The 25,798-nt window shown below is 52.7% G+C and overlaps 1 protein-coding gene across 1 annotated transcript; it reads right to left on the bottom strand.

Annotated features, from left to right (window-relative positions):
• Positions 1 to 450: 450 nt before the first annotated feature.
• Positions 451 to 19,872, bottom strand: LOC105696644 (zwei Ig domain protein zig-8). Its single transcript, XM_012419264.1, has 4 exons — positions 19,746 to 19,872; positions 16,628 to 16,824; positions 4,636 to 4,849; positions 451 to 872 (listed from the first exon to the last, which is right to left on the bottom strand). The coding sequence occupies exons 1-4, from the start codon at positions 19,870 to 19,872 to the stop codon at positions 451 to 453; spliced, it is 960 nt and encodes a 319-aa protein (XP_012274687.1).
• Positions 19,873 to 25,798: the final 5,926 nt, after the last annotated feature.

Genomic DNA, 25,798 nt, shown 5'->3' with positions numbered 1-25,798 from the left:
CCCATGACCACCGGATTTCGGGACAAGTTCGGGATGGGATCCACACCGAAATTCCCTCCTCGGTGCGCCTCTTCGCACGTGGTCGTGCCACTGGAACCGATGGAACACTTCCTTGCAGGAGCCTTGCGGCATGCTGCGGCACCGCAACAGAGACCGGCCAAACCGCACGAATACCGATCCGCCTTCGAATGTCTGGAGAAAGGACGCCTGGCGCCCTGGATGATGCACCATGCTTCTGCACAATGCGCGACGTCGGGAATTGTCCGGCTCCTGGGGGAGGAATTGGAAATGCCTTTCCGGACAGGAGCCCAACTTTTGGCGACATCAAAAGCACCGAGTCACTTTCGAATCACTCTTGTCAATTTTCAAAGCCCCACGTGATCATGGTTACCATCGTCACCGTGGTTACACCATGAGGTTGCTCGACCTCGAAGAGTCTCGCCAGGGTCCTCAGCAGGGCTCGATGTTCAACTGAGGACACAGGGCCTGCTTTACCGCCGTGGACAACGCCATCACCCCCAGACACACCATCAACGAGGGGGTCGAAGCCAGGCTGTGTTGCATGGCCGCAGGGTTGTCCCCGTTGAAGATATGCACCAGCACCCTTCCGGGTTGCGCGTTGCTCGCCTCGCAGGTGTAGTTGCCCGAGTGCCGGTCGGCCGCGTGCGGCACGACCAGCCAGCTCTCGCGGTTCGACAGGTCCGTGCTCACGTTCACGCCTCTGTCCACGTCGTAGTTGATCATCCTGAAGTTGTGATACCAGAACAGGTAGGACGGCGCCTCCGTCGACCGCTGCACCTGGCAGTGCAGCTGCAGGGTGGATCCGGGCCTCACGAACTTTTCCGCTGGCCCGGCTATCTCTGCTCTCGCCTCTGCAAAGACACGCGGAAAGTCGACAGGGTAATGACAAGAGATTTTCCATTTTAAGAATCGACGGGAACAAAATGAACTGGCCAATTTCCTCGCAATGCACCGACGAGACAAATTGAATTTTCACGGAGATTTCCGACATCGGTGGAATTATCCCTGAAGGGGGAGTACCTTACCAGAGGTCCTTTGCCGGGGGTGAAAATATCTCTTTTTACCCTAAATCTCTATTATTCTCGGCACAAACAATTAACTCCCATAGAGAGGACCCCAAAATTTCCCTTTCTCTCCAGCACTCTTTCCTGGAGTTCGGACGAGGATTCGAAGAGACTCCCGCGGGGAAGAGGAGAGAAAGAGAAGAGGCGAAGTGGAGTGGAAGGAACCTCTCGGAAAGTTTCGCCGGGGTGAAATCCGACTTTTCCACCCGGAGTCCGGGGGTCCCTCGGGATATGGAGAGCCATCGAAAAGCCCGACGATCTCATGGCCCCGGGTTGATGATTTTTTAGTCGCCCTTCCGAGGTTTCCGGTCTCCTTCGGTTTCGAGGAGACCCTGCCGGGGAGTTGTGGGGGTGTTCGATGGCGATAGATCGAATTCCATGACCGGGGGTGGCGGCGACACGCCCGCGAGAACAGAAGGGGTGGCATCCTTCGGACGGGCGAAAGTGGTTCTCATGGATGTCGCGTAACGTCGAGGGATCGGAGCCTGGTAGCTGCGAATCCCCGAAATTGGGAGTGATGGATCGATAAGGTCGTCTCCCCTTTCCACCCCCTCCGGTCCCTCGGGGGAGCGCATACAAACGATAGGTTTATCAACGCCCTTCTTTCCCTCGGCCTACTTACGGACGCGTATCCATGCAAACGTAAGAACAAATATTGAAACGGCACGCGGGGGCGCACCTTATCGATTCGTATGGAGACGTAAAGAAACGCGAGCTCGGGGGCAGGCGTATCTGGAGCTCGGAAATTTATCCGGGGAAATATAGGTCCGGTGATTACACGCTATCGTCGGATACGCGTATACAAGGGATTACCGTGTACGGCCGATATTACCGGATACTTCGTTAATAACCAATAGCTCGATGTTGGGGAATATATCAGGGCTGAAAGGACCCCCGTAATTGCCTTAGGAAACTCTTAACTAATGCAAACAATGGCCGGTAAATTTGTTAACCCGCCGCAAATTCGTCGGGCGACCTCCCTCGTTGCGACTCGCTGTTTGGCTGATCATTTATTTCTTCACTTACTTATTATGTATTTATTTGTTTACGCCATGTGTCGGGAAATATCCGAGCCCCGGGGGGTATCCGGTCTACGGGAAATTAATATTACGCGGTTCGTTTTAATTTTATTAAAAGCACGGCTTCCGTCTCGGATAACCGGGGTAACATCGAGATAGCTGATATCGAATTGCTCGATGTCGCTCGAAGTTCCGACCCGGCATCGGGTAACCCGATAATTTCGGCCACCCTCGATCTCATCCAAGAGATGGATCGAGCGCTCGGATCTGCTTGACATTTTTAATCCCACCCCCTAGATCCGCCGCAGCGATACGTCAGGGTTTCGGGGTGCCGGGGACTCGGCTCTTCAGGGTTGTGCCAGCTCTTCGGTTTCTCCTGCCAGTCCGGCCAAACTTCTCGTACGACCGGTCGTAACTTTCCTTATACGCGTGCATTAGCAGTAAATCTGCCCCGTGGAAACTGGATTGAATATTTCCCCTCGTTTGCCCGGACCCCGCGTACCCAGGGCGGACAATTTTCCACCGAATGTACTTTCCGCGACGCAATAACCGAGGAAACGTGGCGTAATAGTAACCCGCCGTATTAAACGCTGGCTGAAAAATTCCCGCCGGCTGTAGTTTTGTTTTTCCTTTTTTTCCCCTTTTTTTTCCCCGTAATTCCGCTCCCGCTGTTTACCGCGGCGATTTATAAGGCGAGCCGACTTGTAAAACTGCCCGGTCAATTGGAGACACGTCCTCGCGGAATCCTCGAATTTTCCCAACCTGCTGCCGGGAATTGCTTCGCGGAGGAAACGCGAAAGAGCGGCCTCTCGAATATGCCCCAGTTACAGGGGACGTTTTCCCTGTACATAAGACGCCATCGTGTACGTAGCGAGCCACTACGGGCGATTTCTTTCGATCGTTTGAATCCCCCGGAACTGAGTTTTATCGCCTGCCGAGGGGTGTCGCGTATCGAAAAAGCCCCTGTAAAACCTGAAAACACCCCGAATGCCCGAAGGAAATGATTAACCGGAACGTTTATTCTCGACGCCGGGGGGTAAACAAGAATTTCCAAGTTTGCGCCGAGGAGAGGAGGAGGAAAAAGAAAATATCTCGCTCAACACTTTAAAGGCGTCTCCCGCCGAGGAAAATGATAACTATGGGGCTTTGTCGAGGGCCTGTTAAAACTTCTCAAGTTCCCCGGACGGGGTAATCGCGTTAAAGTTTAAACGGTCCAATGTAACGAAAGCCGTGAGGAAATTGTCTCCTTTTTATATGTACCTTGAATTAATTGTAACGAGTTAATATTTGGAATAATTAATGGAACTGATGGCGGCTCCGGAAATTTGGGGGGGTTAGGTTCGATGGCCAGACAGGAGAAGTATAATTCGACGGGGTGGCTATCGAGGGGCTTGACATTTTTCCATGGAAAAACGCGTAAAAACCCCCCTGTAAAAACAGCCCCTCCTTGGCAGCCGTATCCAACACATCATGGATGCAGACTTCTTCCGTTGCCAACTACAGCTGTAATTCAGTTCAATATTTCCTCGGGCATTGCGAGAGACCTTTATCTGGCCGTATCGCTGCTCCTGTAACTTTTCCCCTTTTTCCTCGTGGCGTCGAGAGAGCCGATCTCGCGTATTTTTCCACGCGAGGTCTGTATTTTAAGGATGCGATGGGAGGTGACTCGAGGGATGAAGTGCTCACTCGAAAGGAGGATCGGTAAAAGGGTTGCACGTTCGAGTTTAGCTGCATTGAGGGTGGTTTCCTGCATCGATCGCCGGGGGCTGTTCTTTGTTTTAGAGCCATTGTCATTCTTTTTTTTTTCCTTTTCTTTACAGCGTGGAATCATCGAAGAGATCTCGGGCGTAGCCGGGATACGCGTCCAGGATGATAGTGGCCATCAAGGAGCAGGGATTTGCCCCTGACCCGAGACTCGGGGCATCTCTTCGAATCTCTGCTGACGCGTGCATTCGTGCCGACGAAGGAGGTCGTCCGGGTTTCCATTCCGTTCCGAAATACGGAAATACGGGGCGTGAATAAAACAACGATCGAGGGTCGCCCCCGTCATGAATTTTCTATCCTAAACTACACCTGGCATGACGCGAACTGCGACGTTTCACTTTGCGTTTCCACCCGAGAGGCGATCCCAGGCCTAGGAAGAAGCCGATTTCGAGGGTCCTTGTCTAGAAATTTTCGGGAAACTACTTCCGCTTATCGGACCCGGCACGGAAGGCCTACATATCGTAGGAGGGTGTCAGGCCCGTTTTGGAGCAAAGTGCGGCGGAGCTTGCAGAGCTCTCCTGGAAGTGCCTAAGTGGGGACCGAGTATAGAGGGTGGGTACCGATGCTAGTCTGGAAACAAGCTCGATTTCCAGCAGCGCTTGCAGGGCGGTCTTGGAAGTCCTCCCTTGCTCCTGGTAATGCACATTAATAACCCGGGAAAGTTTGGAGACGCGGACCTACCGGATGTATCGGGGCACTGGATCAGCCGATCAGCTGATGAGTTCATCTGGAATTTCGGGAGTTAGGGGGACGCTCGTCCGACTTACCGACGACCTCTAGGTGCAAAAATATACTCGTGGGTGGGTGGGTAGACACTTGGCACTCGTACAAGCCGGCGTCTCTCTCCTGGACGTACTTGATCTGCAGGGTCCAGTCCTCGCTGTGGTGGAAGTGGACCGCGGAGAAGCGCCCATCGCTCGAGTAAGTCACCAGGCCGACGGTCAGGAGATGTTGGACGTCCTTCCGCTTGATCCACGACACCTGTCGGACAGAGAAGAGCCCCCGTCAGCCACCTCATGGAAACGCGATCCGGTCAATGGACCAACGGCCATTAACGCGCTTGGCGACGAGACCGCGCCAAGAGGCACCTGTCGCGACGCATCCCGACAGGTGCAACGGATGCTGGACCCCTGACAGACCGTTCCTTTTATGCTCGTCGCCCATCCCGGGCTAACCACCGGATGCAACGTCCATTCACCTCCCGGATCTTCCCCAGATTCGGGTACACTTATCAATGGAGGTGCGAAAGAGGAAAATCCCCTCCGACTTTCTGCTATTGGCAGCCCTGGACGAGGCCAAGGAAGGAACGTGACGGCGTTATTGGAAACGCTACGCCGCGAGGGACTGTCCTGCGGTGTCGGGTTCGATCGGCGGGATCCCGGGCTTCGGAGAGGGCGGAGGGGATTAGCAGGGGGGAGATGAGATTTTGGAAAATCTGATCCGCGCTTTGTAACGAGCCGGGGTGACGACTCGCCGAAACCGGAGGGCGCCGAGATTCGACCCGGACCAGGAGTGGTCGTAAATCCTGGAAAGGACCTCGTCAATCCCACCAGGCCGATAGTCGATGGGCTCTGGACCCTCTCGCCGCGATGGGCCGCGACACCTGTGCACCATAAGAAACACCATCAGCGGCCGAGGCCAGGTCAAGAGGTGGGTCCACGACCCGGGGGATGGACTCGGAAAAACGCGATTCGATTCCTTCTTTCCTCGCCAAATCCAAGTGGATGGGTATGTACCCTCGCACGGAGACCCCGGTACATAGTTACACTTCGCCGAAGAGCAAAGACCCCCTGCAAATCCCCCGACACATGCAGAGCGCCGTCCATATGTGGAGTCGAGGATCATCCTGTAAGGACGACGAGTTCTTCGGGAACTCGTAAGGAGGTGCACCGTGTGTTCGCTCCTTGGAGGAAGACTGGATGTCCAAGAGGGACGACCCATCCTGGAGCGTCCTCCCTGGTCCCGGATATGCGACGATTAATTGGGAATTATTTTCTCGGCAGAGGCAAATGATGGGATTTGCGTCGAGAAAGAAGAATGGCCGCGGGGAGGGCTTCGGTGATCTGGGACAAATTTACGCTTCCGCTTTGGATTTATTTTTTTTATTTTTATTTTTTTTTTTTACCAGAACGGAGCCCCGCCCGCTGCGGATAAATCCAGCTTACAAATTACCCTCGTTCTGCCGGCGAATCGGGAATTTTCTAAACTCCCGGAAGGATCCGCGTTAAGGGTGAAATTTACGCGACTCGTTAGGGACGCGATCGCGATAAAATCCCCCGGGGGAGATTCGTTTCGCCGGACGTCGCGATAAAAATCGCGAGAAACTCGAAACGCGCGAGGCCGTTAATGTCGCCGGCTGTACATTGGCACGGGACCTGCGGAACTTTCGCAGGATTTGGGTCAGAAATGTAATAAACGTTCGCCGGGAGAGTGAAGTCGAAACAATCCTCCCCGGAAATGTTGCGATTCGCTCGCCGACCCGGAGCCGCCATATTGGATCGCGGAAGAGACGCAAGGCGACCGATTAACGACCGAAAATATATTTTGCGTGCTCGCGAGGTGCACGGAAACGTACGCGGGGATTACGGTTAGAATTGCGGGATAATCATTGATCGTAGAGGAACAAAATGCGGAAAGAATCGAGTGGAAGCGGTTCCAATATGGCGGCGGCGTTGGTATCCCTCCTCGAGTTCGGCCACTTTTCCTTGCCGCATAAAAGAGGAAAATGGGACCCGTGGAATGAAATTCAGGCTGGTGAAAAAGAAAAAAAAAAGAGAAGGAGCGAAAAAGGAAGGTATAACCGCAGTTTCTTTTGGTGGCCGCGGAGTCAAAGCTGAATTATTCCTCGGGCGCAATTAAATATCCCTCCCCGCCGTATTTATGCAAAGCACGTTAAAGTGCAATTCTTCGAAGCGTAAAGTAACCTAGTTTCGTAATTATTTTTCCTACGTCCTCCCCGATTCCTCGCGCGAGTCGAGTATGAAATCTCGGGATTATGATATTAGAGCGGCGATGCTGAAAAAGGAGATATTGTAAAAGAAGAGGAGAGAAAAACCGGCTTCTGTCAGCCCTCAATACGGCGGATCCAGCCGCGCCGTATTCCATCGGGAGTACGATTCACTTTTCATCGCCACATAAAAGATGAAAAAAGAGAAACCAGGGATATGAATCGGGTTAGAGGGATAGAGACAGAATGCCCTTTCTTTCACTGTCCGCGAAGTCAAAGCCGGATTATTCCTCAGGCGCAATTAAACCCTCCCTTCTCCACACAAAACGTCTTCGTGCGCGCAGCGTATTAAAATACAATTATTCGAAAACAATTATCCCGGGCTCGATCCTCCCCCCACATACAGGCACAATAATTATTTTCTCGCTTTTCGCTTCCTCCGGGACCCCCTCACACGGGCCGGGAATAATTCCGCGATAAGAACCTCGGTGTAGATTTTTTTTTCTCTCTTTTTTTTTTTCCCGCGGCGAGGAAGAATAATTGCGTTCGCCGTTCCTCAATATCGCGTCCCTCCGAGTTCCTCCCCGGATACGGATCTACTTTTCATCGTCGCACAAAAGAGAGAGGGAGGGAAAAACAAAAAGAGTGACTTCAAATATGACTCAGGTTAGCGAAAGAGCGGCCGTTTCTTTCGCTCGAGTCAAAGCCAGATTATTCCTCGAGCGCAATTAAACTCCCCCCGCCGGCTTACGGCGTCTTTATGCAATGGATCTTAAATTGCAATTAGTCGGCCCGAAGAGGCACAGGGCATCTCGATCGCTTCGGAGGATCCACGCGAAATTGGGATCCCTGCGAGGCAACGACGTTACCGATATTGTCTATTTTCGGCAGTAATTACATACTCCGTCAGCCGGAGTACGTACGCCCTCCGCCCATTGAAAATTCAAATCCCTCCCCGGGCGACATTCTCGGTTAATTATCCCCTCAGATTGTCCACACTTTTCTCCACTAAATTCCCCCGCCGTACTTCCATACGTGATTTACTCTCTAAATTTTCCGAAATCTACGAGAATTTACCGAGGATTCGGCGGGGTGCAATCAAAGAGCTCCTCTTTGAGGGAAAGTCCTTCGGCATTTCCTCGAGGTATCCTCGGGGGGGCGTAAAGGGGCGATTAAAAATTGCAAATTCCCTCTCCGGGGCACTGTCTCGGGAAAAAGAGTCTCTCCTCCCCATCCCAAGAGAACAATGGCTCCAGAGGTGGGCGACGAGGAAGTTACCCTGGGGTGTCGCCGAGATTTTTTGCGTGACCGGACTTCTGGCCGCGAGATCGGAGCAAACTGTGTCGCAAAATGGCCGGGGGTTGGAGTATATCCGAAAAAGACTGGCTTCTTTTAGTGTGCAGAGGCGAGCAATCGCCTTCAGTTGGGTATTTTGAAAATTCGCATCACGAGTTATCCGAGGTCGATAACTCTTTTCGGGCCGCAGAGGTCCGTCCCCCCGACCCCCCCGCGAAGGGAAATGTATATTTCACTGTCGTGCCTGACTTGCTCTATTCACTGGCCGGGGGATATCCATGTCGGAGTAAACCGATAAAAAATTCCCCGTTGTAAATTCAATGACTTCGTGCAACTCCCGGACTGCCCCGTCGATTTCCCACCGGGTGTCCGGGCAGGACTCCTCGGTTTTCCAGGCTCCCGAAATCCATCTCTGGAGAGGGCTTTTCCATTAAGCGGGCTGATATTTCTCTCGGGTCATTTAATTTCCGCGGTGGTACTAACTAGGCGGGACATGGCGAAAACACGAGAGATTTTCGATGACCGGATTGCGAGGACGGATGGGGAGGCGACCGATTCTGGATAGCCCCCGGGGGAGGGAATAAAATGAATATAACGAATAAAACGAATAGACAAAACCCGAGGACGGCCGATGAATGAAATAAATAAATGACGCCCATCAATCGAGCGGACGAGACGCGCCGTTTCGCCCGGATTGAAGCGGCCGATAAGAGGACCTTCTCTTTTTACCGAAGTAGTCCGCTCGCGAAGGGAGGAAAAAAGGTGAAAAACGCCATGTAAACTTTCGGAGCATCAGGGGGAGCCTCCACCCTCCCAGTTCCCAACTTTTTGACTTCGATGCCGACAAGATGGCAGCCACCTGCCCGAGGAGGCGTCAGCCTTTTTACGAGGATCTCGACCTGTCGACGGTATGAAAGAAAAAAGAGTAGAAAAAAAAAAATCCTACCCGGAAACTTGCAAATCACTCGACGCAGTGTCTCCTTTACCGTCCACTTTCTCTGGGGCACAATGGAGGTGCCTTTTTGTCCGACTTTCCAAGTTTAAGGACATTGGCGAGGCGGATTCTAAGGGGAGGTTCGGAGTCGGGTCGTTTTCTTTCCTTTTTCCCTTTATTTCTGTACTTCCGCCGAATGGACGACTCGAGAGTATCGAGTGGCCTCGGCGGGGGGGAAATTCGGCGGAAACGTCGCATAAAATTGGATCGGGCCCATCGGACGATGGACGGCCGACGGAGTGATTCATCTCTGGCCGTCCCGCGGAAACGATGGGTCGGACCCCGTGCCCATCGGAGCTGGTGGACACCAAAAAATGATCCATCTCCGCCGGCCGATAGTTTCTGCGTCATAATGTGCGCGGACAGTCGATTTCGCGTCAGGTCCGCGATACGGCCGTGATGAATGCGATATGGCTGAAAACCAGGGCCCTATCCGATAACTCCTCGACGTTTACCTTACCATCATAAATTTCAGCCCCACTCGCGCGCGTCCACTGGCCAGGGATCGTATACGACCTCATCGGTCGTGAAAGAAAAGCACCCGGCCGAGTCGCGAGATCATCCCCATAAACGCGAGATTTATTAACGAGTTTTTGTGTTTAAACCGTGAACGAGGGGCCAAAAAAGGACACACTCGTGATGGATACCATTGGAAGCTACTCGGCTCCCGTCCGATATCTCCTTGACGTTTACCTTACCATCATAAATTCCGCCCCCCGCGAACACAGGGCTCCGGCGTATCTTCCCCTATATCCACGTCGGCCTGCCTCTTCCTCCGTGGCCGCGTTATCAATTTCGAAAGAAGAGACGCTGCCAAGATCGCGCCGATCCTGGGGAGGGCCGGTGACATCTCCCCGAAGGACGATAAATTTAAAATAAAGTAGCTCGCCTAAATGTCGCCTCGCCCGGGGAGGGTAAAAGGAGATTTTTCCGCCTAATAATCCCGGCCTCTCCAATGTCGGCCGGGACGGGGCCGTGCATAAATAACCGGCGCAATTTCAGGAGAACTTGACCCCCTTGGGCTGTGTCAGGCGTTTCGCCACTTCCGGGGGCACATCCCGATCCAGCTCCGTATTCCGCTTTCCCGATTCGCCCTCTTCACCCTTTTAATTCGACGTCTCTCCCCCTGGAACGAGTCTCGTTACGGGCGCGATTACGCGGCACGTATCATCGGTAAATTCCTCATTTACGTATGTTACGTCCCGGCGGTGCGTAACGCAATTACGCAGCCCGGGTAACGCAGGGAACGGACCTCTGAAAAGGGGGACCTCGAGGCTCGTTACTCTAAAATTACCTGACAGGAATTACATGACAAAGTACTGCCGCATTAATGGCCCATTAACGCGCCGATCGCAAGAACGACGGCCTGACTAATTGCATCTCGGAAATGCGAAATCTAACCCCGAGTTTCGGCCATATTGGCCGGAGTCGTATCTCTTCGAGTCATATCTTGTAGTTTAATAATTTTATTCCTCGACCACTGAGGGTGGAATTGCCCCTCTCGAGAGGGGACACCTCGAAGGAGGTCCCCGGATCGATGATCGGTCGCAAAGCGAGCTGATTGCGATCACAGGGGATCAATGGGGCGGCTCTTGAAGCGGGTGGAATTTCATTATCCAGTAATTAGGCCCAATCGAGCAGCGCCAATCGCTCTAACTCGCAACAATCGAGGCCCTGGGACTTGTTTCCGAAATATTCCTCGACAAATCATACGACATGAAATTTTTCCCCGCGAGATTTCCCGCGTCTTATCGCAAAACCCTTGCGGACCCATTAAACAAAAAATCGGGATTTTTCGCGCTAGGTTAATTACCTAAAAAGTGTGTGCAGATATTAACCATGTTTGGATAAAATAGAGAAGAACGTAAGAGATTCCGAGCCAGGGGAAGAGAATTCCCCCGAGTTTCCAGCTGGAAGAAAAGCAAGTTCAGCCAGAGAGGAGGGTTTAGCTCCACTCTCCTCCAGCGTTCGTTTTTTATTTCCCATTTTTATGAAACGTTATCGGGTTAGTACGCACGGGCCAAAACCGTTGACAAGCCAATGCCCGAGTCGTAAATCCCGGGAAATCGGCCCCTAGGGCTCGACCGAGTCGGGAAAAGCGAGGAAAAGTGACGTACAATTAGGTCGACCCGAGGGAGAAGGGAGGGGAAAAATTCGAGAGAAAGAGAGAGAAAAGGGATCTAAAATGGCAAAGAGGATTTTCATTAAAGAGGAGGTCTTCTTGCTAGGGGAAAAATCTACTGTCCACGCGACGAGGGGGAGAGGCTCTGGAATTTCGCGAAACTGTTATTCCCCGATAAGGAGGGGGCAAAAAATCGGCGCGTTTAATCCCGGGGGCGGGCACGTGAAAAACGCTCCCCCTTTTCCCGAGATTTATTGCGGCAGTCAAGCAAATCTCTCGCCCCCGCCTCCTGAAGTCTTCACCCCCTCCATGGAGGAAGATCGGCCTCGGAGGAAAAAAAGGGGTCGAAACGTTTGGCGCCAGGTAGGGATGTTCATTGACCAGAAAATTTGGTAAATCGAAGAGCGATCGATCCTTTTCGTATTTACATTCACCCTAATTAAAATAAATTATTCGGTAAAGTAGAAAAGATAAAAATGCGCGACGAGTGAGAAGCTGAGAGGAGGAATGGGAGTAGCGGCGCACGTGGGTGTGCGAGGGGAGGGGGCGGCGGGGACTGCGGGCTATATAAGGCAGCGCGGAGACGGTAGCGGCATTCGGCGGGGAGCTCTCGAGGGGTGAGGACCGAGAGGTTGGTAAGTATTGAAACTCCGGGTAAAACGAAGGAAGTGGTAAAGTAGGTGAAGTAGGGTTACCTAGGTGGGTCCCAAATGCAGTACCTCCCCCGTGAACCCGGGAAAGGCAGGCCGTCCTCTACTGCTGAACGACGTCGCCTTGCGATTCACTGCGGTAAGGTTAGTCCGGTTCATCGGAAATCGGGCAGTCTTCGGGAGCCCTCCTTTTTCTGTTTTAGCCGGGCTTTCAACGGCGGCTGGAGGGAACATCTCCGACATGGCGCATTCATCGATCGGACAAAAATCGGGCTCGGTTGATTAATCGACAGGGTCGATTCGCGTCAGGTGAATCATCCCGGGCAAACGGTGCACGTAGGTACAGTCAATACTTTATCGGAGCCACGTACGCTTTACCGATGGCCGCTCCGTGAACTTTTCCCCCTCTTACAGGCCGCTAAATTCATTGCGGCTGTTACAGGCGGTCGAGCCGTGAGATATCGTGCGAGTCGGCCCGTTATTTCTCTTAACAATAGCGGATTCATAGACTCCGAGGAGAGATCAACCCTGGGTGAGAAATCTTCGAAAACTGAGCCCTTTCTCTGTAAATTTCGCCAGGGATTACGGTAATTACCAGTGGGTAATTCCCGTAATTCTCACCGTTTGTAAAACGAGCTTCTCCTAAGTCATTAAGAGATACTTAAAAGCGGGTTTTTCAAAAACGCGCTTGCTTATGTATATATATATATATATATATATTTGTATATAAATCTGTATCCACGTCTTCAGCCGCTCAAGAGACCTCGCAAAGAAGCTGGGAAAGCCAGGAAGAAAAACCCGCTTGAGCCCTTCATATGTCAAGTGACTTGAAACGTGCCTTTCCCACTGACTGGAAATAACTCGATGACGTTCGAGGATCAGCCGATGTTAGAGGATGCTCAAACTCTGGTCCATTTCCCCCCTGGTCTCGTCGACACCCTGACCGGCCAATTACTGCAAATCGAACCTCGGAAATCCTCCCTGGCGAGATTAAGTGTTGCCTAATTAATCGACACGAAATATCGCCGGGATTTCCTTTCTCATCTGCATATCCTTAACCGAGCGAAGTCGGGGATCGTCCTTTTTAAGGCGAATCCCGAAATCCCTAGCTTGACTCCGGAATGGCCAACCACGCTTTTTAACGACCCCTCCTGGGAAAGAAATGATCTCCCTTAGAGTCCGAGATCATTTCGATGAAGCTCGAGCCCCCCTCCGTTTTCGGACACCTTACTTTATCGACGTTCGGGTCGATACATCCTCGTTTGAGGTTAATTGGCCCGCCGATACGGGGCCAATTAATCGAGCCTCGACCAGCCGGAGGGAAATTTGCCCGGTATGAAGTTCAAATTTGCCCAGACTCATACGACGTGCATTTAAGCCCATCAGCGATCTATCGAGGGCGTTAAACGATATCGGGATGGGTTTCTACCCTCGACCATATCTTCAGGACTCGCAGGTGAGGTCGATTTTTCTCCATTCTGGAGGGAAAGCCCTACGCGTTCTCCCTTGATTAATCGAGGATCAAACGCCGGGCTCCAGGGAAATTTCCTCGACATTATTCTTGCAGAGGACGCTGGATAAAGTGTACGGGGTAAGGTTGTCACGTCTCTTGCGGGGAAACGGTCCAATTTAAAGGCGTCTTCAGGACTACGGGGTAACCTAAATAAGGCTCGACGCTCGCAAGGCTTGATCGTAAGTTCCCGGGTTAGCTGGAGCCGCGTAACGACGTTAATTAGAGACAATTTAATACATTCGCCTAAGTCCTCTCGAGAGCGTAGCACGCAGTTACGCGATTACGAGATGCTCTCGCGAGCCATAGCGCCAGATTTTGACTCGTCCTTTGACGAGGACCTCCCGAAGGACCTTAAAGAAATGGTCGGCCTTGAATTTCCCTGGCATGGCCACTTGATTGCGAGGACATAACGCCGTATAACCTCGAGGGGGAGATATATCCTCGAGGTGACGCGATAATTCGACTTTTTACGACGGATAAGCCGCGGGATGTTTTATTTCCCGAACCATCCCGCGGAAACCCCGGCATTTTCTCCAGGCGCGTCATAACGCGACGTATGGATCTTTATTTTATAGGCACGCATCCGCCGTAAACGCGCCCGGTGATAAATAAGGCCTGAGTGATCTGCCATCGACGCCCTGAGAGACTTCAGAAGGGCCGGAGTTAGAGGCACTTGAGAGAGGTCCAGGCGTGACCGTGGTTTATTTCTCTCCAAAATAAAAAGAAATAAAAAAGGGAAGGTAAAAGTGCCCTTTGCGGCGCCCTGGGGGAGGAAAAAAGCGCCCCTTCGGTGGTGTCGAGATCAACCCTTCCCGCTTTCCGATAATTATTGGAAGTCTTCCAAGATTCGGCGGACCGGCGCCCTTCTACAGGGCACAGATCGATGCCCGGGTTGACGGAATTATCCGAACACGGGAGGGGGCTTAATCGTAAATCCCCCGGGTTAACTCGAGGTGTAACGACGTTAATTAAAGACAATTTAATGCGTTCCCTAGAGCACCCTTAATGGCGCCGTCGCGCAGTTTCCCGATTATTACGGACGCCCTTGCGAGGTGCAATATCGAGCCGATCGACGAGGAGGGCTCACGGAGGGCGATCCATCTCGGCAGCGATCTTCGGGGAGAAAAATTCCCGGAGAAAAAAAAAAGAAACTCCAAGAAGATTTAATTATACGCAGAGACGAGGCCGCGGGGATGCGCTAAATGTCCGAGGCAAGGTTACTTCGACGAGTTCCGGGGACATTTTGAAAAGCACCCCCTGCTACATCCTGGAATTGCTCTCTCACGATACAAGGTCCCCGGCAAAGATTTCACCACGTTACGGGTAACTTAGCAAACTCGCAAGAGGCCCTTTAAGGTGAAGTGAAACACGTCGAGGAACTTGATCGACGTCGGTAAAGAAGATTCTTCTAAATGTCTACGTCGCCGAGGTTCGTTTTTATATCGACAGCCGTGTCGAATAATATTGGGTATTGTACCAAATGGCATACTCCACCTGTCGTTACCGTACAATAGACCTCCTAATTACCACGTGGCCCTGCAAATTGCGTAGCCCCGACACAGCGCGTGCACGATTCGTCAAAGTTCACGTTTTTCGACTACACACCTCCGAGGAGACTTTCCCGAAGTACCCGTAAAGCTCCTCGAAATTATCATCGCGTGTACTAGTCCCGCTATCGGCGATTTATTCCGGCGTTATCGGAGCGCCGTGTTCCCTGGCAAAATAATCCAAATGAAGCTCGCCCCCTCCCCCGTCGTAGGCCGAGGGACTCCGCCGTAATTTCCGGCATTAAGCCGGCTCGAAAGGGCGATAATTAACAGCAGCTTCCACGTACCAACGATCGCCTTACCATGTAATTACGGGGCCGGGGATTGTGATCCGTAACACCCGCGAGACGCGAGTTTCGCTATTCGATCGTCCTTCTCGACGAGTCCCACTCTTCATTCGTTAATTCCCCTCGAAGCGAGCCCTCCTAATTAAAAGTTACGGTCATTAGGCGTACCGAGTTAGTTAATAACGAACCACGCGACATCCGGTTCCGGAACTCCTCCTGAAATCCCTTCCCAATGTCCAGGACGAAGAGTCCTCCCGTTGCCTCCGGATTGGAGCCGGCCTTAATCGTGCCACTGGGCCACATATTGCGGCGGATTTTCCGCGACGTGCACTTAGAATAAAGGACCTGGCTTAGGAGACGGAGATACGCCTTTATTCGCGGGGGGGGGGGGAGGCAAACGCTGCAAGGCAGCGATATTGCCATATTTAATATGCCGCATAACTCCCCCGGTTTTCCGCGACAGTTGGGCGAGTAACGTCGCCGATTTGCTCGGCATTTTTTTGCGGCCGGGTGTTTGAAAAGAAAAAAAGAAGAAGAAAATTGGAACGATCAATTGCTATCAAGCCCCCGCGGTAACGCATGAAATCAAAGGGGAGGGGGTGTGTAGGGGGGCAATGCAATCGAGACTAATTTCAACAGCGGTTGAATTCGTGAAAGGCCGAGCCGTGCGTGAGCGGCCTCGCAATTGCCGTATAAACCGAATTTCCGCGGCGCCTCTCCACCTCTCTTTCTCTCTCAGCCTCGTTAACAAAACAATAAATAATTTTTCCCCGCCGATGAATAATGCAGGAGGAGTCCCCGTTAATCGGGGAAGCGGGGCGAATGCCAGTCAATTTCATGCATTAGAAACTTGGCCCCGATTATCCCTGGCACGAGCTGCTGCACCGGAGTGCAGTGCATACATCCCCCCACGGCCATAAACAATTAAACAATTATGTCAAACATAAAAGCCCCCGAGCACTTGACTCCGCACCGACAGGGGGGTGGGATTGCGAAAAGCAATGCTGAAAGCACGATTAATAATGGCCGGTTGATAAATAATGTCGACCTGCGCCCCCGAGGTTTCTCATTTTCGGGCCCTTTTCTTCGTGGGTCCCGGTTTTCCTTCGGGGGGAGGGAAAGTCGAGAGAGGTCCAGATAAGTAGGGAATCGGAGGAATCGGCTGGTGGACCTGGCGGCGGTTTTTCATCCCGATAATAGTGATAACGTTCAATTGGAATAACCCGCGGTCGCGGTGCACACTTACGGTAATTGCAGACGAAGTTGCGGAGGGGTGCAAACGATGGCCGAGGGTGTATTAACGATCTTATCGATCGGTTCAACGGCAGGAGGGGGGTGGGAGGTAATCTTGCAGGTCGCAAGATGGGGAGGAAGAGGCTGATTGATAAATATGGAGCACTGACCATGCCGTCGCCGATGTTGCGCACCACGCAGGGCAAAAGCGCCGTTGAGCCCGACTGGGCTGACACAATGGTGGAGTTGGGGGTGCCAAATGTCATGGGGATGACCGTCGACAGGTCCAGGTCGGAGGTCTTCGAGGCCCTCTCCAGGGAATTCCCATTGGCCCCCTGCATCTCCGCACTGGCCGCCATGGGGCTGTCTGAAAAATGAAACTCGATGAGACCCTCGAACTCTGACCTGCCTACCTTGGGATAATTAATAACCTAATCAAGAAGGCGCGAAAAGAAAAAATGGCGAGGCAGAAACCCTCGGCGAAACACCTGTTGCTCCCCGATCGGCAAGGGTCCCCGGGTCACCGCATCGATTCATCGACGTCCCTGGAAAGTCACCTGGAAAATCGCTCCCTAAATGCGATCCCTAGAGAGGAGACACCAGGTGGTGGCGGTCCGGAAAAATGCGGGAACGCGGGAAATAAATGGGAGGTCTCTTAACCCTGGGGACCGTTCCACCCTGGCGTTGCCGTTTGACGTCCCCCTCGTATTTTCCGTCTACCCTGCCCTAAACGGCGCCCCTAAGCGGGTTTAATCCTCGAACCAGGGCACGAGATTTGTCCTGCCTAGGCTCATGTTTAACCCATCTCCAGGCTCCACCTGCAGGGGGTCGCGGAGTGACGTTCGAGGGTGCGGCAAACGCGATTCCTGGGGGCGTCCCGTAGGAATTCCTAATACTTATTTACACGCGGGGGAGGGCAGATTGGGGGATGCGTCGACTGCGAGGGAGGCTTCCCTGGGTAACCCGCTTTCAGGGGGCCCGATGCACCTGCGCCACCTGCCGAGGGGCGGTTGACGCTCCGGAAAGCTGCTTTCTGGGGACGAGAGAGGGGATCGAGTCATGGCGGAAAATTGTCCACGGTTAGGGGAATCCCCGGGAAAGAATTACTACGGACGGCCCGGCTTGTTTAGTCGACGTTAATTCCCCGGCTCGAGCGCTCCAGGGTCGGGCTCCATTAAATTAGCCCATTAGATTAGGCCGTTAAATTAGACCATTAAATTAGACCATTAAATTAGACCAATGAAAGGTGCGTCGCCGCCGACACCCCTCTAGGTCGCATTATGCAAATTACGCCCTGCGAGCGGCTGCATTGATCGGCCTCGAGTTTTTGTCTCTGCAGGGGTCCTCCCAAGGGGTGTCTCGACAGGGGTGGGTCTCCCTTCCTGAAGAGGTACCCCCAAAAGCTCCCGGTTGACCCAGCTTCCTTGAGTAGGTCCTTATCAGCCGTTTCTTAAGATATTAACGAGCAGAGCCGCACCCTGGCCGGAAACGGCGAAACAAACGCCGGATGCAGTTTCTTGAATAGGAGCCCGGGAGGAAACAAGGGCGCAAAAATTTCGCGCCAGGATTCCTCGGTTCTTCCTGATCTTCCGTCTTGTTCTTCCACGTCTCGCGACGTCCCTTCTGCCTCGAGACAACGAAACTGCCCCAACGTTCATCCACTCGGATAATCCGAGGACGCTCTCCTGGGCGAAATGCAGAGCTCAGACTTTCCTCGGAGGATCGTCGTCGCTGTTGCCTTGAGAAAAGGAAGAAAAGAAAAAGAGATATTCTCGAATGAAAAAGAACCCCGCCCTTCCCCCCCCTGCCTTCCTCGAGGACGAAATTGGGGTGGCGCCTCCGAAACTCTCGTAAAAACCGAGAGGCACCCCTTGTTGGACATCGGTTGCAGGCCGGCCTTGGAGATATTAAGAAATACTTCCACCCTCTTTTTCAGGTGGGGGATTTTCCCCCGCAGAGGGCACGACCCATACCGAAATCCTGCTCTCTTTTCTATGGGGTCGAACCCCACAAATTGGAGTCTGGACCCAAACACCAGGCCAGAGGACTTCGGAATTTTTGGCAGATATTCATTAGGTTCGTCCATTCATTGCTCGCTCCTGGGAATCATGGAACCGGACGGTTCCATCGGGTGGTCCTGTTTTTTACTTTATTTTTCTTTTTTTACCTAGTCCCTCGTCCGCTAGATATTTTCCACGGCGAAATGACGGCGAGTTATCGATCTCCTGATTGCTCGCTCGGAAAGAGGCATCGGACCGTGCCGGAACGAGTGTCAACTGTGCTTGAAAGCAAATACCGATTCGACGCGGTGCCGTTTCCCAACAGGGCGGAACAATGCGAATCACAATACATATTGGGTCACTCCGAGCCTACGCGTTCTACGTTCCCGGTGATGTTTCAATGTTTCGAAGTTTCGAGAGCCATTAAGTCGCCTGCACGGACCGCGCCGTATCGACTTCCCCAGAAAACCGAGAACCCCCCGGTCGATCAAGAGTTCCCCCGGAAAAGAAATCGATTATCTACCCGAGAGTCACCTAACCTCGATCGATTAATTTCCAGCGCACCTCTCCTTCGCTCTGGAGCGATCCTCGAGGACTATTTACGACGTGGACGCACCTCGGGGCTGGAACATCCATGGCACGTGGTCAATGTACGGAGGTTTAATGGACAAATTCTGCAACGGGCCCTCGAGTCATCGATATAGACGGGAATACCTCCACGGACATTCTGGCGAGGGAGGAAAAATCTCGGGATGGGTAAAGTGTACCTTGGGGAACGTTTAACCCCCCCGGGTCGTAAGCCCTGACCTAAATCGGTGACGTTTTCAGGAACCTGGAAGTCTGAAAAAAAAAAAATCGAGGTGTCGCTCATGTAGGAATATTGGACCATGACCACTGCAGTCTGGTCCAGATTCTGGTACCTCTGAAATCTCAAAATCCTTTATCAATCTCAAACCTCTTTATCTATCGCAGTAGTTCCGTTTCTCCGCCGCGTTGGAACGCCAAGCCTAAATCGGTGACGTTTTCAGGTACACCCGAACGCCTGAAAACGTCAAAAAAAGAAATAGAGGTGTTGGTCATGCAGGGACATCAAACCACGACCGCTGCAGTCTCTGCTCGAATTTCTGGTACCTCTGAAATCTCACATTATCTATCTCGGTGATGCTATTATCTTACGGTTCGAGATTCACGGTTTATTATACGCTAAAGGAACGTCGGACGTGCAGTTACTTCCGCTGCGCATGATGGTGGATTCCATTAACAGGAGTAATGAGAAATCTGAGCTCACCAGCGCGCAGGCCGAAATTGAGCAGCACGGCGAGCAGCAAAGCCGCAGCGGTGCGGAGCCCGCGGAAGAGATGGAGCGGATTGAACGCGTGCGGAGGGCCGGATCGAGCGGCCTCTCGTAGCTCCATTTCGCAGATACGCGGCGAACCTCCTAGCCGCTTCTTCTCTCAGACGCCACATCCACCAGGTTAGTTTTTCCTCGATCTCGGGCCCAGGAAGTGGAGGCGTCGATGGCTAAGGATCGTCCTATCCGCTTCTTGCCCACCCCGTCGTCAAAGTCCGCTCCCAGGACGGCGCTATTGCTGGAGTTTGCGGCGGCACGTCGCGGCGTCCTCTTCTTGTCTCGGCGTCAACTTCAAAATGGCCACCCCGGACATTGACCGATCCTGGAAGACGATATAACAGGCCTCGTTATCCTGGCCGATAAGTTGGACGCTAACGCGCAGCGGGCAATTACATTCCCAAGGACCCTCGCGACCCTAGGACGAGAAGACATCCGAAGGAAGAGTTAGTAAAGAGATTTCCCGGATGGAGAACAAGTACCCCGGGAGGAGGCAAGAGACCCGTCTAGATCCGCATAAGATAACGAGATACGCCGCGGAAAATATTTATAACTCCCTCGAGATAAGATAGTTTAAGTATAACCAGTAGAAGAAAATCGACGGACTCGGCGGGAAGTTAAAATGGGTTTCGTATTGGGTAGAAGACTTAACGAGGACTGGGGCTTCTTGTTAGGCGGTACAGAAGTCGAGTGCGTGCGAGAGAGCGCGGAAAAAACTTGGCAGGATCCCTCGACCGGAAGTCAGGGATTTTCGCTCGACAGGCTTCCCGGGACGACGTCACCTGGGAGGCGTCGAACGCGGGGAATTCTCTCGGAGGATTGATCCCGATCGGCGACCCTGAAGAGATAGCTCCATCAATCGAAGACCGCAGAACTCGAGGGGGGAATTTATAATGCACGACTCGGTGCTTTCGGCGTGGTGCGAAGAATTGCGTCGCCCCTTGTAGCCATTTTGCAAATTGCCCGTGGCACCTGCGAAGGCCGCCATGTTTTATGGAGTCCATCTATCAGGGGGACGTCTTACCGGTGGGGGTCTTCTTATTTTTTCGTTCTTTTTTCTGCGGGATGGACGGCCATCGGGACATATTTACCGTTTCGTCGCGGCCAAAGGCTTCCGGAAAACGCGGTTACCAGGACCACGTGGGAGGAACGTCGGCGAGGCAAAGGCTTCCGGCTGCATCCGGTTCAAAGGAAATCCTTCTACATGCGTACATACGCTTTCGAGAGCTCCGAAAAACCTCCCTCGGAAGTCCGCATCTCCATCGATTCCTAGACGTGACTTTGAGACCGCAAACAGTTCCTTAGAGACCTTAAGCTGAAGTGAAACCCCCTTAAAATCAGTCGATTCGAATACAACACTTTTTCTTAAGGGTATTAGACCAAACTGTCCGAAACTTTGACACGTCACTCCTGATCATCTAAGAATTGTCCTGGCACATTCGAAATTTGGATTTTTGGACAACATTTTTTAACACAGCCCAAACCAGAACCAAAATGGCGTCGAGCTCTCATATTTCGATCAATATACAATTATCGAAAGCTCTGACATAAGAATCGAAAGGGTCAGGACAATTTTACGACAATTTAGAACACTCTGATAATCGATAAACTCGCATTTGAAAGGGATAAGGGCAAAAAAAGTGTTGTACGTGCTTCTATGCTAAAACGATGCCGCGAACAGGAGAGTCCTCCGAGCATCGTCCTGCCGGAAGACGCGTTTGGCCGGCAGACCGGTAAACGGAAGCTCCGCCATTTTCTCGCGGAAACCTCCTTGGCGAGCCGGAGAAGTAATTAAAATCCCAACTGGAGCGCGGGGGAGCTTCCGGGGGAATATTTATTGAGGAGTTCCCCGGAATCGGGGGAACTTTTCGGTAACAAGTTCGCCGGCCGCACAAAAGGACGAGCCCTCCAGGAAGCCGCAATTACGGGACGGAAGGAAAAAGAGAGGGGTCGGAACCGCTCCGCAAACTGGCCCGGAAGTAGTGCGACCCTTCGTGTTGATTTTGGGGTCGGCCCCGGTACAATTTGAATTTCAATCGGATTGCAACCGAGGACCGAAGACGCCCAGCGCGGATGCAAATGCGCCCGAAGAGAAGGACGTTTCGCCGCCGATAAAATCCGCGATCCCGTCCATCTCGTCCCAAGTGGTACCCGTCGACGTTCCTGGAGGGTCGCCCCCTCATCGGCCGAGATCCCGGCGATAAACGACGGGAAATGGCGGAAAGGATCCCGAAAGAAATCCGCTCCTTCCCACCCTAGAGCCGGAAGGAAGTCCTCGAGTTCCAGCGGGGTCCCCTTCAAAGGCCGGCCTCGAATACTTGGCCGGCCCTGTGGAAGAGTTTCCAGCACTCGAGGAAGTTTCGCCATTGATCGGCGGACAAGCGGCTAGCTCGATGCAAAACGTCCGGCAGCGAAATTACACGTCGGATGATGGGCCTGCAAACACGATTCGGCAATCATGGAGCCGCGACTCGTGGTCGACTTTGGATTTTGATTCGGCAGTTGGGAACTTAAAGTGATACGAAAGGGTCGATCTAGATATATCAATCTCTGGAAATATTTATAAAACTTCTCCAAACTGGGTGCACCGAATAAAAAGTGCAAAAAAAGAAAAACTCCGACCCACGATCATGGAGGCCTTAACGAAGGAGGGCCTTCTTGAAACTCGGGCAATTTCATGTTTCAAGAATAATTGTCTTGCATTCCCCCCCTGATGAGAATGAAAAAGGGACATTTCTCTTCGTCATGTCTCGCCGTCGATCGACTCGCTCAATGCAAAACGTCCAGCAACGAAATTACACGTCGGATGATGGGCCTGCAAACACGATTCGGCAATCATGGAGCCGCGACTCGTGGCCGTCGGCCAATCGACTTTGGATTTTGTTAAGCCGTTGGGAACTTAGGGGAACCGGTTAACGAGAGATAAACGAACACGGATCCTCCGGTGCTTTTCGCCCCTGTCCGGCATTCCGGACGACCGACCCAATTTCCAGGAGTGGCCGGTTTAGCGGGACGCAAACGAGCCCGAAAAGCGCGCGCGACACTCGCGAGTTCATCTCCTGTCCGATGGGACAGGGTTTCATTTGTTTTTAATTAGCGCCCGGGGACACGGCCAACGCGAAATGGCCAGAAAATCTAGTCACAAAGTGTCCCTCGTTAGCAGAGACCAGGAGATATGGAGCTGATGGGGTTGGTCTCCTTTCAGCACCATTTCTCGAGGGCCGATGCCCGTTTAGCTACCACTAAATCGCCATGGACCACAAGATGCGGTGCTCGTCCCAAATTCGTCTCTGCTGGGCCAGAAATTCTACCTTCCGTGTTTTCACTCCAAACACCAAACGGACGCTTCGAGAAACACCCTCTGAGCGGCTTTGTACCCGGCGATATCACCGCTGGTCAACAGGAAATGGAAATCAGAAGCCAGGAGAGATGGAGCTCATGAGATTGGTCTCCTTTTCGTACCGAAGTCAGTTTAGCTGCGTATAGGTCGCCATGGACCACAAGATGTGGTGCTCGCCCCAGCTTCGCTCCTGCTGGGCCAGGAATTCCACGTTCCGTGTTTTCAATCAAAACACCAAGCGGATGGTCCAAGAAACAATCTCTGAGCGGTTTTGTACCCGGCGAAATCACCGCTGATGATCAACAGGAAATGGAAATCAGAAGCCAGGAGAAATGGAGCTCATGAGATTGGTCTCCTTTTCGCACCGAAGTCAGTTTAGTTGCCTGTAGGTCGCCATGGACCACAAGATGTCGTCGGCGAAATCACCACTGATGGTCAATAGGAAATGGAAATCAGAAGCCAGGGAAAATGGAGCTCATGAGATTGGTCTCCTTTTCGTACCGAAGTCAGTTTAGCTGCCTATAGGTCGCCATGGACCACAAGATGTGGTGCTCGCCCCAGCTTCGCTCCTGCTGGGCCAGAAATTCTACGTTCCGTGTTTTCAATCAAAATACCAAGCGAATGCTCCAAGAAACAGTCTCTGAGCGGTTTTGTACCCGGCGAAATCACCGCTGATGGTCAACAGGAAATGGAAATCAGAAGCCAGGAAAAATTGAGCTCATGAGATTGGTCTCCTTTTCGTACCGAAGTCAGTTTAGCTACCTGTAGGTCGCCATGGACCACAAGATGTGGTGCCTGCCCCAGCTTCGCTCCTGCTGGGCCAGGAATTCCACGTTCCGTGTTTTCAATCAAAACACCAAGCGGATGGTCCAAGAAACAATCTCTGAGCGGCTTTGTGCCCTGTGAAATCACCGGCTCCGCCGACTCATCGAACATAACGAGGTGACCAGCACCGGTATGCGAGCCCTGCAAACGTAATCCAGCTTCGGGCCGGCGTTTCATTTGTTTTTAATCAACGTCCTCGGATGCAGCGACAGGCAAGCCGGAATCTAAACACAAGGTGCAGTTCGTTAACGAACACGCCGATGGAGGACCGGATGAAGAGCGCCAGGAAGCGTCGCGGGGGGTCAGAAAAACCAGGATCCCTTTGTCAGAGGCGATTGCGTCGGCGAGGTCCCGGGCTGGACCACCCAGGGAAATCCACCTCGCATATCGGCCCAAAGATACGTCGGGAAGTTGGGGAGGCACCAGCTGATGACGTCCCGGCACTCATCGACGTCCTTCGAGTCATCTTCGCGACCGAGCAATAATTTCTCAAGGTTTAGGCGGCGGGGCCATCTTCGAAATTCCCTAACTACTCGGTCGCCAATGCAAACCGATTGGACGGGTCGGCGATAAAACCCGAGGGATCGACGGAGTTGCTGGCAGAATGCGAGATCCAACAGCCAACTCCGGGAAAATGGGAGAAATTCTGGAATTCTGGCGCTCATCGACGAGCGACTTGCTCCGGCTGGACCCACGTTTCGGGAGCTGATAAAACTCGTATCGGGAGTTCTCCATCGCGATCACGTCGCTTCCGATAAGGCCACTTTACATGCTAGCTCACGCCTGGATGAGGTGCCTGGATCCCTTCGCGGGGAGTCCGTCCAGGACCCCGAAGACAAAAAAACAGGACCCTCTGAACAAATTCGAGCCACAATCCAGCCCGCGGTGAATCGACAAAAGGGAGCAAAAGACGTTCCGAAAATCCCTCGCAAGGATTTTCGGCTCCGGAGCTTCTTTTCCAGAAACCATCGCGATCTCGAAGAGGTGTCCTGATCAAACCCACCTCGAAGGATCCTACTTAAAGGACTCGAAGGGTGCAGTTGGAAGAATCGAAGAAACAGCCCCTGGATCTACAAACCATTCCATGTTGGACCTGGAAAAGGAGCAAGAGGTGTTTCCTTCCTAACCATCCAAAGCCGTTCAAGGATCCCCGGCTCCGCAGCTTCCTGGAACTTCGTCCTGGGGCGTAACGGATATTTATTTGACAATACTTAGCGAGGGATGAGAATTTACGGAGGACTCGCGAGTTTGGACAACCGAGAGTCCGCGGAGTCTCCCGGTTTTCGCAGAAGCGATGGCCCCCTCCCTCCGGGGTCTCCTTCCCCGGAAGTGTCCTCTCGAGTCGTCGGCTCCTCCACCCGGAAGAGGATCTCCAGGACTCGAGGGCCCAGTTCGCCGCGTTAATTCCGCGGAACTCGATCTCGAACGAGCGATTCCATTACCCTAAGCGTCCCTATCGCTTTCTGGCTGCTCATCACGAGGGTGTTAAAACTCGAATAGGACTTCCTGCCCAAATTGAATCCCTTCGGCATCCCCTCCCGATGGCCCCGTCTCCAGGATCCTCCCCCACGTCTCAAAATCTAAGCCCATCCAAGTTTCAGACATTCAAAGCGGGCGATAAAATCCCCAGCTCCATATAGAAGGATCCAAATAGTTGGAGTAAAAAAATCCGACGGCAGGAGAGAAGGGGAGGAAAATTGCCCTTAATATTTCACCCAAGGGATCCTCTCTTCCAGAGGGACGTGGGGGATGTCAGCTCCCGCTGACCGGACCAATTCCATAAAACTCGCCGATGGAATTAGCCAAGTTGGTTTCACCCTTAAGCGGC

Source organism: Orussus abietinus, unplaced genomic scaffold (genome assembly GCF_000612105.2).
Source record: "Orussus abietinus isolate OABI.00-Male unplaced genomic scaffold, Oabi_2.0 scaffold23, whole genome shotgun sequence".
NCBI lineage: Eukaryota > Metazoa > Arthropoda > Insecta > Hymenoptera > Orussidae > Orussus > Orussus abietinus.
The sequence above is the reverse complement of the archived record's forward strand: the minus strand, read 5'-3'. Positions and strand labels throughout refer to the sequence as shown.

Bases quoted from the DNA above. Each gene is read 5' to 3' on its own strand.
- LOC105696644 (XM_012419264.1), bottom strand. From the start codon at position 19,872: ATGGAGCTACGAGAGGCCGCTCGATCCGGCCCTCCGCACGCGTTCAAT. The intron at 16,825-19,745 runs GTGAGCTCAGAT...TTCATTTTTCAG, and splicing joins CAATTTCGGCCTGCGCGCTG to ACAGCCCCATGGCGGCCAGT. The intron at 4,850-16,627 runs GTCAGTGCTCCA...TCTGTCCGACAG, and splicing joins GCAACATCGGCGACGGCATG to GTGTCGTGGATCAAGCGGAA.